Consider the following 14,413-nt stretch of genomic DNA (forward strand, 5'->3'; position numbering starts at 1 on the left):
CAGTGGCCCGCCTTACCGGGCATCACGGACAAGGCCTTCATGGAGGCCTGCGTGCGTGTGCACAACGACCTCCGTGCCAAAGTGCAGCCGGCCGCCAGCAACATGCGGTACATGGTAGGGACAGGCCCGTAGGCGCCCCGCCAGGGAAAGTGGGGGGACAGTGGGCCAGGGGCCTCTTGGTGATCCCTGGGCAGGGCGACCGGGATGGTGTCACTGCTTTGTGTTCAGGTATCATCGCGTTTATTTGATAGGAAACGTTGTAGGGAGGTGGGTCAGCTGTAGATAGGTGAGTCTAGGAACAACAGGCGTGCAGTGACACAGGGCAGCTGGAGACATTCGCATTTCACCCCAAGGAATTTCACCTTAGGAGGAAGCAATGGTCCAGCTGCAGGACTGATCCAGAAGAGTTTAGGCCCTCCATCAAAATCAAGGATATGAACTGTAATAGCGGGGCTGAAGGGGATTTCTGGTGGCAAGGAAGAATCTTTGTTTGTCATAACCAAAACAAATTGCACTCAAAAATTTTTCCTGGAAAGGGTTAAACACACCAAAGTAGATGCCAAAAAAGTGGATGTTTGATGTCTAGTCACAAGAGGAAAATGTGAGCAAGGAGCAGCTAAAGGATGAGTACCCCGGGGAAGGCTTGGGAACACACACGTACTTGGATGCTGATGGCAAAGAATGCCGTTTGCTTGAGTGGACTTGAAGCCAGGGTGGCAGATAGCCGTGGAAGTGAAGAAGCTTGTGAAAGATACTGCACTCAGTTTTATTACTCACAAATAGGAAAACCAGGAAAACCAGTGAATAATGGTAAGCATGTAGAAATACGGTTAGGAAAAACTAAAGGCCCCAGGGAGAATATAATATCGGCAGCTGTGACGGATGCACTCAATCCCTTAACCAAACTGGTGGTAGATTGGTACAGGCTCCAAAGAAGGTAAAGGCCTAAGCTGCAAATGGGCCAAGAATTCCTCTAGTTTCAATCTGTTCTCTGAAAACCCGCAAAGGAGCAGAGTGACACAGTGAGCATTGATGCATGTGAGCTTGGAACACTGATCATGCAATTAACACATGAATAGCAGGTGGCTTTTCCAAGACTCATTTATCAAGGAACAAAGAAAGTTGTGGGTTCAAGGAATCTCATGCATACCTTTCCCATCGAATGTAATTTGAGTACAAGCCAACCACTTTATTCCATAAATATGACAGCCTAAGTGAGCCGCCTTTGAGCTCTTCCTGCTAAGCAGCTGGCTGCACGGTGGCTATCTCCCCTTGAGCTGGGACGCCTCTCAAGGTTGTTCCTCGAGGCAGAGTGACCTTTTAGCAATGGCAGATCTTTGGTAAGCGATCGATGTCACACGTAGCCCTTTATGGTAACTTTGATTTGAGACTTGGTACCTTTGATCTTGTCTTGGTGACTTTGATTTGTGCCTTGGTAGTTTTGAATCATTGTTCAAATGATTGTGCCGTACCATAATAGAGTGAACCTTGCTATCGAACGTTGTTAAGTTGCACCTGTACAACGTTATATTGAAACCACTTTTGCTAGTAGCTTTGACAATGATTCTTTAAGCGATCTAAGTCACCCATTTGGGACAGCAGCTGGTGGAGTTGCTGTAGAATCCACATAGAGACCAAGAGTGAACTGAAATGCATGAACACCAATAAACCTAGGTAGTAAAAGACGCCATCTTTTACTATAAACCTAGGTACTTTAATAATAGAAGAAACTTGCTGAAAAACAGTCATGACTGGAAGACAAATACCAAAGATAGGTCATGTTCAGGAATCAGAAGTTGGGTTAACGGTGAGAGACTGCAAAGAAGTAATAGGTAGCAGAATGCTGAGTTACTGGCCAAACATTGGCATGTGCACCTCATGAAGCTGTCCTTGTAAAATGCTCTGGTGTGTATTTAAAGCTTTATCATAGGAGGAGTAAGTATTTGTTTCCAGAGGCTCTCTTGAAAATACTTAAAATATTTATACATCTGAAGCTACAGTAGCTGAGCATTTTTACTTTGAATTAGAATTTGTTAATGCCCTGTTCAACAAAAAAAAACTAAAAAAAAGTTTCATGTTTAATTAATGTGACAGTAATTTCTTATCTGAAGATAAAAGTGCATTTCAAACATCTGTTCAGCTGCTAGCAAGTGCTCTTACAAAGTTAATATTCAACAGTGTGTGTGGGGGAAACTTGTCTAATGAAATCAGTTCACATTTCTGTGCTGCAACAGGAAAAGTCAATGAAAATAAAACACAGGTACTTGCCTAAATAAGGGAAAGTATTTCTTTGTGAAACCTCAGCTTATGATATCTACCTGTGCTTTATTGCCTGACTGGTTTTATCTGACTGAGATCCAGTTGTAACTTAGCATTGCACAACTATTTCACCTTTCATGTTTTGCAGACTTGGGATGCAGCTTTGGCAAGGACTGCAAGGGCATGGGCAAATAAATGTGTTTTTGAACATAATGTACACTTACATAAGAAACATCAGTGCCATCCTAATTTCACATCGATTGGAGAGAACATTTGGGTTGGAAGTCGTCAAGCATTCTATGTTGCTGATGCCATTAAATCATGGTATAATGAGGGCAGATTCTATACTTTCGCAGTGCATAAGTGTACTAAGCTTTGCGGTCATTACATTCAGGTAAGAGTTATCTTCAGTAAAATGTCCCGTATAGTGCCTGCCAGATGAATCAGTAGGGGCTGTAAATAATAGAGTTGTATATATGGTTAGTAGTGAGTTAGAAGAGACTGAGTCTTTTACAATCTCAAGCGATGGCTGTAGTGCCGGTTACCCCTGCACTGGTTCACCTCTTCGTCTTGTAATCCATTCTCCTTGTCCACAACATTGACCTCACTGAAAGCCTCACTCCTCGTTTCATTGTGTCAGTACTACATGAACTTTATAAAATAGTCATTTCAAGTTCTCTAGCTGCAAAGCCACCCAGTACTGAATTCTGTAAGTAAGTTTGGAGATGCTCTTTGAAATAATCACAGTAATTGCAGAATGTCTGTGGGAACTCCTTAGTAGAAACTTTAACAGAAGGAGAAAATTCAGCCAAAGTAAAATGTATTCTTTACAAATCTTGTAAAAAAGGAAGGGGGAAAAAAGAGCATCGACAACAAAAGAGGCAATTTATAATATATTTAGATTTCTCAGTGGTAATTCTGACATACTTAATTCGATGAGAAAGTAAAGCGTTTCTTTGAACACTTACTATTCTAAATGGATTTATTCTTCCCCATGTTTAAAAAATAAGCTTTGCAGTAAAATTAGTTTCATCTATGACCAAACATAACATTTCACTGATCTAAAACAGAAGATAATTTTAATGTCAAGTCAGATCTTATCTAGTAAAAGTGACTTAATTTCTTATCTCTGTATTCAAAGATGCTTAGACCACTCTCTGTGCAAATTACAGATGGAAATGCCATGCAGTATACTTACAGTGACACTGCTACCAGATACAACAGTAGCTGTGAGGTTCTTTTTGAGTGGTTTCGGCTTGTGAACTGAAAATACTTCAAGTTACAAGAATCATTTACAAAGTGTTTTCTGTTTGGGACTTTTTGCACCTCTCTTTATATCTTTTCTCACTTATTTCTCCCCAAGTATTAGTTCTCGTTTCCTGCCCCTGGTTCTGCCTGTAACAAACTGAAAAGCAAGACTAGAGGATTTAAGTTTTGCTGTTTATTGGGCAATAAATCTTTGGAAGATTAGAACTAGACAATATCTCAGGAAACTATTTTTCATTTTTTCTCTGGCATAGTAACTTACAAAAAGTTATATAACAAGGTAGTTCCTAGCATCTTAAAATTTGCTGTTCAACCTTGTCTACATAGAATTCTGGAGGGTTTTGCACATTTCTTTTGGAGTGATGTTCACTTCTAAGCTTTCTTTCCCCTGTTTAAGATTACTTGCTTCTTTCTGGTTACACGTAGTTAATTGTGTCAAAATGGCCATGCATTTCAGGCAGGATTACAGAGGAAACCAATCACTGGAAAAAACAAGCAGAGTACATGGGCTGACACCAATGAGTATATAAAAGTATGTGTTTCTTCAAAGTTGATAAGCAAACACCCTGCATGATCCGGGAGCCATCATGGTCTTGAAGGCTCAGCCACAAAATTGGAAAGGGGTTTACAAATCATCATTTACAAAAGGGAAAGGGTTTACAAATCATCAATGGATGGGGCTGTGTAGACCTGCTAAGAGAACCACGGCACAGAAAGCTCGAAGTGGTGGAAATTTCCAAAATAACATGTGAAACTGTTACATAAAGGTCCCTGACATGTTTAGTCCTTATTCGAGGATTTGAGTAACACCACATTAAACACTAAGATCCTTTCCTAAGAAAGGTTATGTCTTCTGAACATAACCACTACTTGCAGTTGTAGTTGAAGAGATGGAACTTGTGGGGCTGTTCAAATAAGTTTGTCAGTTTGAGGCCTGTACTCTTCATACTGGGGAGATACTGAGAGTAATCCACTACATCTTCAATTTTTCCAGATGTGGAATGCAGGATCATCCAGGTGTTCTAGGTATATAGTTAAGCATTTTAACATGAACTCAGTACAGTTTGATTAGTCATACGAGAAAGTGTAGGAAGAATCTCCAAGAAAAAGTAGAGGTTGCTCAAACACTGGTAGTAAACCATCTTCTCTTAAGCATGGTAGATAACACTGATTAATCTGAAAATGTGCAGTGCTTTCAGACTTAAGTTTACGGTCGTGATCAGCCAGACCACTTCTAGCACACAGGAGAAGCCCTTCTTGCTTCTGAGTTAGGAATGTTGAAAAAGGAGCTATTGGGTAGTTGCCACTAATTTCCCTTTTTGTTCCTTGGAATTTACCCCTGGATCATAAAGTCAGTGACTCTTACTGAAACTGTTCTCTAGAAGATTCTGAAAATTTGTAGCATAGGTCACTTCATCTTGAGGGGTGAATATTTAGAAGTTCATCGTAAAAAGCTCACTTAACGGCAATTTTTCTAAACAAATAAACAGATAGGATGTTGTGAAATGAAAATAATGTGTAGGATCCTTGAAAATAACAGAAGCTTTCTAGGTATTAGACTAGGTAACTGTTGAGTGTTGTTTTTAATTTCTTTCAATGCCGTGTTTTTTTAGGTTGTTTGGGACTATTCGTATAAAATCGGCTGTGCTGTTACTCTTTGTAAGGAAGTTGCAGGAATACAAAATGCAGCAAATTTTGTTTGCAACTATTCACCAGGGTAAGTTGCTGGTTTAAATGTTAAAAAAATGAAAGCAATTGTAATGACATTTAGCTGAAAGTAAATCGGGTTCTTTATTTATTGGTAGTCTTGTAAATGCAATCAGAGGAAACTATGGTTGTCTAATTCAGTTACCAAGAGAGCCATGAGCATTAGAAGGTGTACTTGCTGAGATTTTTAATCTGTTAACTGCACTAATAAATCTCATTATGTGCCAATCTTAAGCAAACAAATCCCAAACTTAGCTCATGCTCCACTTCATTGATTTTTTTTTTTTTCCTATAAAACAGAAGAAATGACAAAGTTGCTGCAGGCAACTGCTATCAGAGCTGGAATTACGTCTTGCAGTTTTGTACATTTTTCTAATGCATGTTAGCTTTTTACACTGTATTTTTTTTTAATCTTTAGAAATGATAGAAATAATAGCACAGTTGTTAGTTCAGTTGCTTTTCCTTTCTGTGTAACTGAGTAAAACAAAATTACATTATCATTTCTTGCCCATTTAATAGCTATGATTATACCAAATGTTCTTCAAGCATTAGAAAACAGTAAACGATCAATGTAAGAAAAAGCTAACTGCAACATGTGATTTTACGTTTAAATTGATATTCTGAAAAAACATGGACCCCAGACAGCACTTGCCCTAAAGCAGGAGGAGTTTGAAAACACAGGGGCAGATAGTTTTAAAATAATATATTTTGTCTCATAATAATGCACAGCCTATAGTGAAGCATGTGTTTATGCGATCTGTCATTTTTAAAACATACATAGCTCATGAGCCTGTGTGACAACTGTTTTTTCCTTCTAGCAAACCTGGGCCACTACTGGGGAGTTCAGTTTGCCTGAACTAAACATTTCATTGAGCCCTGTCCACCTCTCTCTCTGTACCCCAAAACTGGACTTGTACTTGAATTGTTATTTTGCAGCTTGCTAGGATATGGAACTTTGTTGTTTTCTTTTTAAAATGTGAACTAAAATATTTCCAGTTACCAGTTCAGAATAATGACTAAGAGACATCAAGAGTGATCTGTAAATCCTTGTCACTTGAATCTTTTCTAATCTGTAACAGCATACCATGTTGGTTTGCTGTGCTGTTCTGCACATCCTGGACAACTGGTAGCTAAGCTGAACAGCTGTCTAAGATGAGGTCTAGCATGCCATTGTTCTTCCATCCACTGCTTGATACCAAGAACGCTGATCTCTACGTCACAACAGAAACAAGTGGAGTTAGAGCAGACAGACCATCTTCTCACAGCCTTTTCCCTTCCTAAACTGCCTGGAAAAATAGGTAAACCTTAACCTTGCCACCAGTCATCACCATGCTCCAGATACTGGAACAGCCTTTTCCAACTTGACCTTCATGACTCCTTCTTGAGGTTTGGACCCTTAGTACTCAGTTACCCTGCTAGATAGCAGTTTCTTTTCAGAGTTGAGGATGCACCAGTTTAAGGACCACCTTGCCAAAATTACTTTATTCAGTGTAGCAGTTTTACAGTATAGTACTTCTATAGACCTTTTCTGAAGGTCTGCTGCTGGGACCATCCGTGTCTGAGATGCCTACAGTTTCCTTTCCCCTGTTTAAAGAGAAGCGTACACTACTTTGGAACATGCCCTGTCCTGTCATCATTCTCATACCCAAAGTTAGCTGCCACATCCTTGATACCAGGCTCTGTTCATCATGCTGTTCTTCTCATCTCTTCTACCTACCTTCCTCTTGGTAGGTGAATATTCATCTGTTATGTCCAAATAACCTTTGACTCTAAGAAGAGCCTCAAGATGGCCCTTAGCATTCTGTTTGAAGGGTAGCAGAATCTTAGGAATGCCCTTGAAAGGGTCTAGCAGAATGTCACATAGTTTACTGGTCATTTTTGTCAGCCATCGTAAAGAGCTTCCCCAACTGTTTTACTTCGGGTCTTTTTTTCATTTACCTAGTTTCTTTTTCTATTTTATCTCTTCAGTTTCTACACCATAGGCAGAAAGTCCAAACTAGAAAAACTGAACGCTCTCTTGCATCTCAAGTCTCATGTCTGATAATCATGTTAAACAACCTGGTGAATCCCGAAGGAAAGACTAGCTGGATACTGTGGTGATTTATCACTTTACCAGATAGATAGTGTATTGGTTGCAACAACTAAATTACTAAGTGTTGTATGCATTATGTGAATACAGGGTGCTGTGACATTTACATGATGTCCGAAAACTACTGATACCTGACAGTTTCTGGAGCCTTCACAGCACTGCTGGGTGAAGGCAAGCTATCGATCTGAACTGGATTCAGTGGATCCAATGAAACACTGTTGTCGCAGGTTGGATGGTAGCATTGTTTTTTAGGTACCAGGTAGAGTTTGCACTCACCAGCCCCATGGAGACCTACCAGAGGACCTCTGTTTGAGAGTTCCAGCTTGTTCTGAAACTAATCAATATTCACATATTTATAATGCTCGAGTCATTTTGAAATCACGTAGTTTCCACTCTATACTATGAAGGAAGTCTCTGTTGAGACACTTAAAATGCCTTGTTAGACACTAGCATGTGGCAGCTTTGCTTCCTATTCTAAACCCTTTTCTAATTATTTTCTTTTCATGTTTAAAGTTTGTTCACTTCATTTGTCTTTCACAGGAGGAGACAGTGATTAATCATACATTGGCTTCTAGGGAATCTAGTTCGATGCATGGAAATCAGATATCCCAGCTGAAAGTCTTCATCTTCATGCTCAATTTTCTCTCACACATTTGGAAACTGTATATCAAAATTACCAGGATGACTATATTACAAGGTGGTTAGGAATACCAAATACCATCACAGATAGATGGACTGCAGATGTCATTGAGAAGATTTAATTCAGTTCAATTCAGACTGTTGCTCTTATTTGTGCTTCTATTTTACTGCTCTTTAGGAACCTTTATCTGAAGTCTACTTTAGCAGAAGGGGAACCCTCTCCTGGTTTTGGAGCTTTAAGTTTCCATTTATTTCAGCGCAACGACTTTATAACTGCTTTCTGTTATGAGTTGATGGTGACACACTCTGATCTTACAGAATTAAAACAGCTGTATTTACAATTTCAGATTAGGATTTGTAGTGGTTGAGGTTATCCCAACACTGTTAAAAAGAATAAAATGTCTTTAAACAGCAAGAGACCTTCTTTCATATTCCTATCAGTCTGTCTCACAGGTAGTACCAGTATTTTGCAAGTTTTAAGTCCAGTCCAAATGCTGTCACTTCACCTTTTCACATCAAAAGAGGATTCCTTGAGGTGCTAGATATTGGCAGGGACAGGATATCCCTGTTTTCCTGTTCAGCAGATCATGGCATCCTCAGAACAAGAGATGCACCATGGCTTTCAACAGATGTGGAAAAACTGCCTCCTTGTCCCAACTTCACTCAATGCCTCTCAGTTCTTCTGTTGTAAGAAAAAATGATAATCTGTGATGCTTCTATGATTTTGGGAATATGAATAACATCTCATTACCTTTTTGTTATTGTACCTTTTCCATGGATATGACCTCCCAGGTCTCCACCATCTCTTTAGAAAGATAAGTGACGTCCAGCCCCCAATAGGTGGCTGTATTTGCCATTTCTAGGACTCAGTTTCTCCTGAAGAAGCTGTGGGAGTTACAATGTTAGAGGACCTCAGTGACTCATCAATAAAGTGGTAAATGAAAATCACTGTAAATAAATATGAAGTGATATACGTGGGGGAAAAGATGGTCATCTATAAAGTCATGGAAAATGTCAGCTCAATACTCACTAGCTGCCAGAAGCAAATGAAACAGTAGTAATGGGAGCAAAACATAAAACACAATAATGTCATCTTTTGTGGAGACAACCTTTTAGTTTCTGTGGCCTAAACCAGCAAGACAAGTGAAATCAAAGTCCATATGATAGTCTCCCATGTATTTTATTTTGTTTAAGTAACATAGTCTTCAGAAGCCATCCGAAGTTCCTTGTTGAGAGTGACTTTTTTCTTCTCTCCAGAAGTTAATTTGTGCCTTCTTTTCCCATTCTTTACACCTTCTCAGTGAGGCAGCACTCTACAACCTAAGTGTTAACCAATCTGTAGATAGATGGATAGATAGATTAACTCATTTGTAATGACGAGATAGGGCCCCTCAGAGAAAAAGGCAAGGCCTTTCATCTCTCTGGATCTGTGGCTGAGTTCTAAGTCTGCTCAAAGAGGATTTCACAGTGGATTATGAACTGTGTGAAGTAATAGTGTAATTATCACTTACAGTGGAAGCCTTTGATACCAAGAAAGACTTGCTGAATTGCAGCTCAAGCAACATCTGTGCCTGCTTTGTATTGCATTCCCGCAATTGAAATGTGCACAGTCACCAACTGAGTCTGCTTTCACACCCTTTTATGAGGCATTATGCTCTTGCAGAACTTCTAGAAGCAATGCTTTGTCCTTCAGACTTTCTTATTCTGGATTCTGAGACCCTTCTTAAGATAACCATATGGGCTACTGTTTGGAATCACCCGTGCTGTGAAAGTACATATGGACAAAAAACCCAAAAGATATGTTACTTAACCTGTAACTTTTTAAGTTTGAGATTTTATATATGCATGTGTATATTCACAACTCTCTTTCCTGTTCTTCTCTGACAAATTCAAAGCTTACGTTTGATTCTTGGGATCAGAAGATCCCCCTTCTATTTTATTACTGCCTGGATTGCATGTCTGGGCATGTTGTTGCAATATGCCACTGTAGGTGCTGCTGGGATAAAACTCAGGCCAACAGTATATCTGCATGTGAATGTATATGAAAGACATTTGAAAGAAGAATAGTAGCACGTAAGTTGCAGGTAATCTGTTGTGTTCTTCCTCCATCTTCTACAACAACATTATACCAACTCTTACATCTGTACGGCTGGCATGTAGCTCTTGTTCATAAATACAGAAGATGGTAATGGTTTTAAACTAAAACAGGATAGATTTAGACTGGATATAAGGAAGAAATTCTTTAAAGTGAGGGTGGTGAAACACTGGAATGGGTTGCCCAGAGCCCCATCCCTGGAAACATTCAAGGCCAGGTTGGATGGGGCTGTGAGCAACCTGATCTTGTTAAGGATGTACCTGCTCACTGCAGGGGGGTTGGGCTAGATGACCTCTAGGGGTCCCTTCCAACCCAAAGCATTCTAAGATTCTATGACGATATAGGGTGTAAATAGACTTAGAATCCTGAAAAAATTACCACAGGCCTTGGTGCAAATTATCTCCTTTGAGGAAAAATCCCCACGGTGCCACTATTGAGGTGAGTAGAGTGACAAACAAAATAGCCCACAGGGGACTAAATCTGCTCCTGTGTAGTGCCACTACTGAGGTGAGTAGAGTGACAAACAAAACTAATAGCCCACAGGGGACTAAATCTGCTCCTGTGTCCCCAGGATTAGGCTGTAAAACATAGCATTGCTTCATCTGTTTGCATGGATGCAGCATAGGCTGGATAACATGTTTTCCGTTACCTGGTAGTATAGTATAGGCAGCCAGGATGATGGTACCTGCATTTGTCATTTCCAGCAGTTATGTGTATAAGGAGCCTTTCTGAGACTGTGCAGTGGTAAGTACCGCAGGCTGATCTTTGTACTTAAACACTCCTTCTCCACTTAGATGAGGTTCTTAAGCATGTAAGGATCCCAGTGTCTTCACTAAGACTGCATACTTACTCTTAGATATTTGCGTTTTGTGGAGTGAAGGTCTTGTTTTTCAAGGTTGTAATTCAACAGTAAGTAGCTCACGAGATTTCTTTTTTTTTGCTAAGTAGTTTGTTTCATTTGGGAGTGTGTCAGCTTTAAAATTTTCCACTCTAAAATCCTCATTTTTCCTCAGTTAAAACCAAGCTCCATCCAGAACATTCTGGTTTACTAGTTCATATATTCATGTAAAATTTGAATAAAAAGCCACAGTATTTTCCCATAAGAAAAATAATAGCTTTTTAAGACTTTTCTTTCACAGGGACAGAACAATGAAAACTAAATGAAAGATTTCAAAACTATTCTTGGGTTTTTAATGAATTTTCAGGAATTCATTGTATTTTCAGTGTCTTTACTTCAACAAATGATTTAAAAAAATGTAACAATTTAAAATTACGTATGAAACCTTTATTTCTCCTTTGTAGTCCTAATTCTCCAAGACGACCATATATAGAAGGAAAATCATGCAGTAATTGTGCAAAAGGAGACACCTGTGAAAATAAATTGTGTAGTAAGTAAAAGCAAATCTAAAATGCAATATATAAAAGGAAAAAATACAACCACCTACTTGATAAAGAATGTTGCAAACTGTGTTTTACTCCTTGATGGTGTGCTCTCAGGTCAATTCACAAGTAATTTAAAAATATTCTTAAGGCCATTTACATTCAGAAACAAATAGATAGTTCATATTTTACCAAATCTGTGCTTCAGTGATCATTATGAAGTCTCTGTTTGATTATAGACAGGTATGATTCGTGATTGAGGTTAAATGTGTTACTGTTTCTATTGCACTCTGATATTTTGCTGATTTCATTAATCATACCAAAGAAATCTGCATCGAGCTACCTCCTTTTCAAAGTAGCATTTAGCAGCAGCCCTTGAGTAGTCTTGCAGGCCTTCAGAAACTGCAAAGCAACTAATCAGTTGTATTTAGACTAAAATACTAACATTGCAGTTACAGAGTGTTGTGACTGTTTTCTGCAGCCACAGCAAAATTACATTTGAGCATCGGTATAGCTTTATACACTCTGTAAGCAGTGACAGTAACTGTGGGAAGGTCATTCTGGGTCTGTAATTGTTGTTAGAGTTGTAAAAATTATTATTCTTAGGCACATTGTCTTTCTCACCTGGTTATGTCTGTGGGAAAAGGGACTGCATACTGATTCAATTCTCTAGCTATAAAGTATTCTCCCCATGGTGAATAGGCTTCGTTCCTTAAACTAGGTAATTCTTTTAACTCTGTTGTCAAGAAAATGAGTTTGTGTCATGAATTGCTAAGTATACATCATGTTTTGATGGAGTGAAACATCAAGAGACAGTAGGTCAAGAAAGCTTTAGACCTCACAACTTCCACCTACTGGGAAGTCACAAGACAGAAGTTGCAGCTAAAGTTAGGACATATGTTTTTAAGTTTCATTTAAAAATAAACAGGGAGAGAGACTTGTGGTTTCTGTTTAACAATTAGTTATTATCTTTACTCAATATAGATGTTAGTGTAGCTTTGAAAACATTTAGCAGTGCTGTAGCTCTTGATTTTTAGGTAGCAGACACCTCTGAAAAACAGATGTAAGGAATACCAGGTTATACTTGATCCCAGGATTAGGGTGCACTTAGGAAACAGTTTGTCTCCTGTTCTCATCCCTAAAATTGTATTTGATAGTATTTATTAGTTCATGTGTATATTTTGAATACTAAACAGTATTTATTGTTTTGAGAAAGACGAAGGAGAGAGGGTTGAAACTGAAAATAAAGGGACTGTATAATATGTCCCTCTCCCCCATCCATGTCATTGTTATAAACAGTAATAGCTTTATGGAGACGTTAATATTATGAAATACTGGGGTTAGTTTTTATCAAAACGTCTTAGCTTCTGTTTTATTTTAAGGTTTATCAATGGGAATTCTCAGAGCTTTTCAAATTCTATTGACTGTAAAACTGACAGGTTTGTTTTAGCTAGCTAGTAAAGATTTAAGGGGAGAGAAATCATGGCTGGCTGGTAAAAATGTTTATTTTGTTCCCTTTTTCCAGGAAATCCAGAACGTGATAAAATTATCTGTACGTATTACAATTTTACACTGCTACTTGTATTCCTCGGTTACTTTAAATATATGTACTACCAATAAATCTTATATTTATATCCTTATTTATAGATTATTCAAGATGGCACCCTCCTTGGGAGTTCAGAATTGTATGTGACGAGGCTTGTATCACTGTTGTAGTTTTGAGAATATTGCTGATGTTTCTTGCTTTTGTGGCTGTTTATTTTATCAAAAAACACTTTACAAACATGCATATGTCCACCTAACTGGATTTGAAATACATATTATCTTCTGAAGATACTCGCTAATGAATTAAGCAAAAAAGTCACACTGACATGACTTTAAAGACATCTTTCTTTGACATTAATTTTGTTGCTATTATTTTGTGCTCCTTAGAGAAAGCTAACATGCCCAAAAAAGTGAAATTATATGTGGGTAAAACCCATATTGGGAAAATATTAAGCTAAAGGTGGTATCTGGTAAGGTTTGTAGCCTTAGTTTTAGATACCAAATTTCCCAAGACTGTGACATACTCTACTGCTGGAATTCAAGGAGAAAAGCATATGTCAATTAAGCAACTGTAACAGTTCATACTAAGCCAATATTTGAAATGACAGTTGTTTAATTTAGATGCTGAGAGAAAGCTAGCATCATATTACATACTCAGTCCTGTTGCCTAGAGTGACAGGATGTTCTGAATAAAACTTATAAGTAAGAAGATGTTATAGGAAGATGGTTCTTTAGAAGTCTTGATGTTTGTGAAGTTAGTACAACTTGATATTTGTAAGATAGTGCATTTATTGTTCCTCATTCAAAACGTGAAGCTTTAGATTTGTTATTATTTTGTTCCTAACTCCCTCTAAATCTTGTGCTTAATTTTAAGTTTTTTACTCGTTTTAATGTGTACCATTACTTACACATAGCATATTTCCTGGTTTGTAAGTGTTCTAAAATTTTAATAATAAATTGTCTTTATTTTATCTTGAAACTTGTTCAAGTCCATTTAATCAACACAGATTTTACTCTTCTATATCCAAGATGTGAAGTCTTTCGTTAATATGCTTTAATTTCACTTTCTCCAAAAGACAGGTCAGATTTATACAAGAAGCAGAAGCTGGTTTTCTTACCAGTATAGCAAATTAGATTTTCCCCTGATTTTATCTTAGTCTTGTCTAGTGAATGCCAATATGACTGTATGAAAATTCATTATTATTAGGTAGTGTTTCACTGTTATTGTAAAATGAACAAATAAATAAAAAACCCACGGAGTCGAATTCTGCTATTTTCTTAATGTTCAGAACTCAAATTGAGCTTCTGTGAGTTCAGGTTTAGGAACTAATTTGTCTTATACTTTCTTCCTCTGTGTGTGATTGACAATTTAGGTCTAAAACATTCCAATTTATTATCTAAATTTATACTGATAATTCATTATATAAAAATAC

At 38.0% G+C, this 14,413-nt stretch overlaps 1 protein-coding gene across 1 annotated transcript in view; it reads left to right on the plus strand.

Annotated features, from left to right (window-relative positions):
• The window catches only part of LOC104132960 (glioma pathogenesis-related protein 1), a 9,729-nt gene extending 2,456 nt beyond the window's left edge, over positions 1-7,273 (plus strand). Inside the window, exons 3-6 of the mRNA XM_035901679.1 lie at positions 4-114; positions 2,408-2,653; positions 5,139-5,242; positions 7,201-7,273. Of these exons, the coding sequence (XP_035757572.1) occupies positions 4-114; positions 2,408-2,653; positions 5,139-5,242; positions 7,201-7,273 (534 nt within the window). The remainder of the gene's footprint in view (positions 1-3; positions 115-2,407; positions 2,654-5,138; positions 5,243-7,200) is intronic.
• Positions 7,274-14,413: the final 7,140 nt, after the last annotated feature.

This window comes from Egretta garzetta, unplaced genomic scaffold, assembly GCF_000687185.1.
Source record: "Egretta garzetta isolate BGI_Z169 unplaced genomic scaffold, ASM68718v1 scaffold68, whole genome shotgun sequence".
In the NCBI taxonomy this organism is placed as follows: Eukaryota; Metazoa; Chordata; class Aves; order Pelecaniformes; family Ardeidae; genus Egretta; species Egretta garzetta.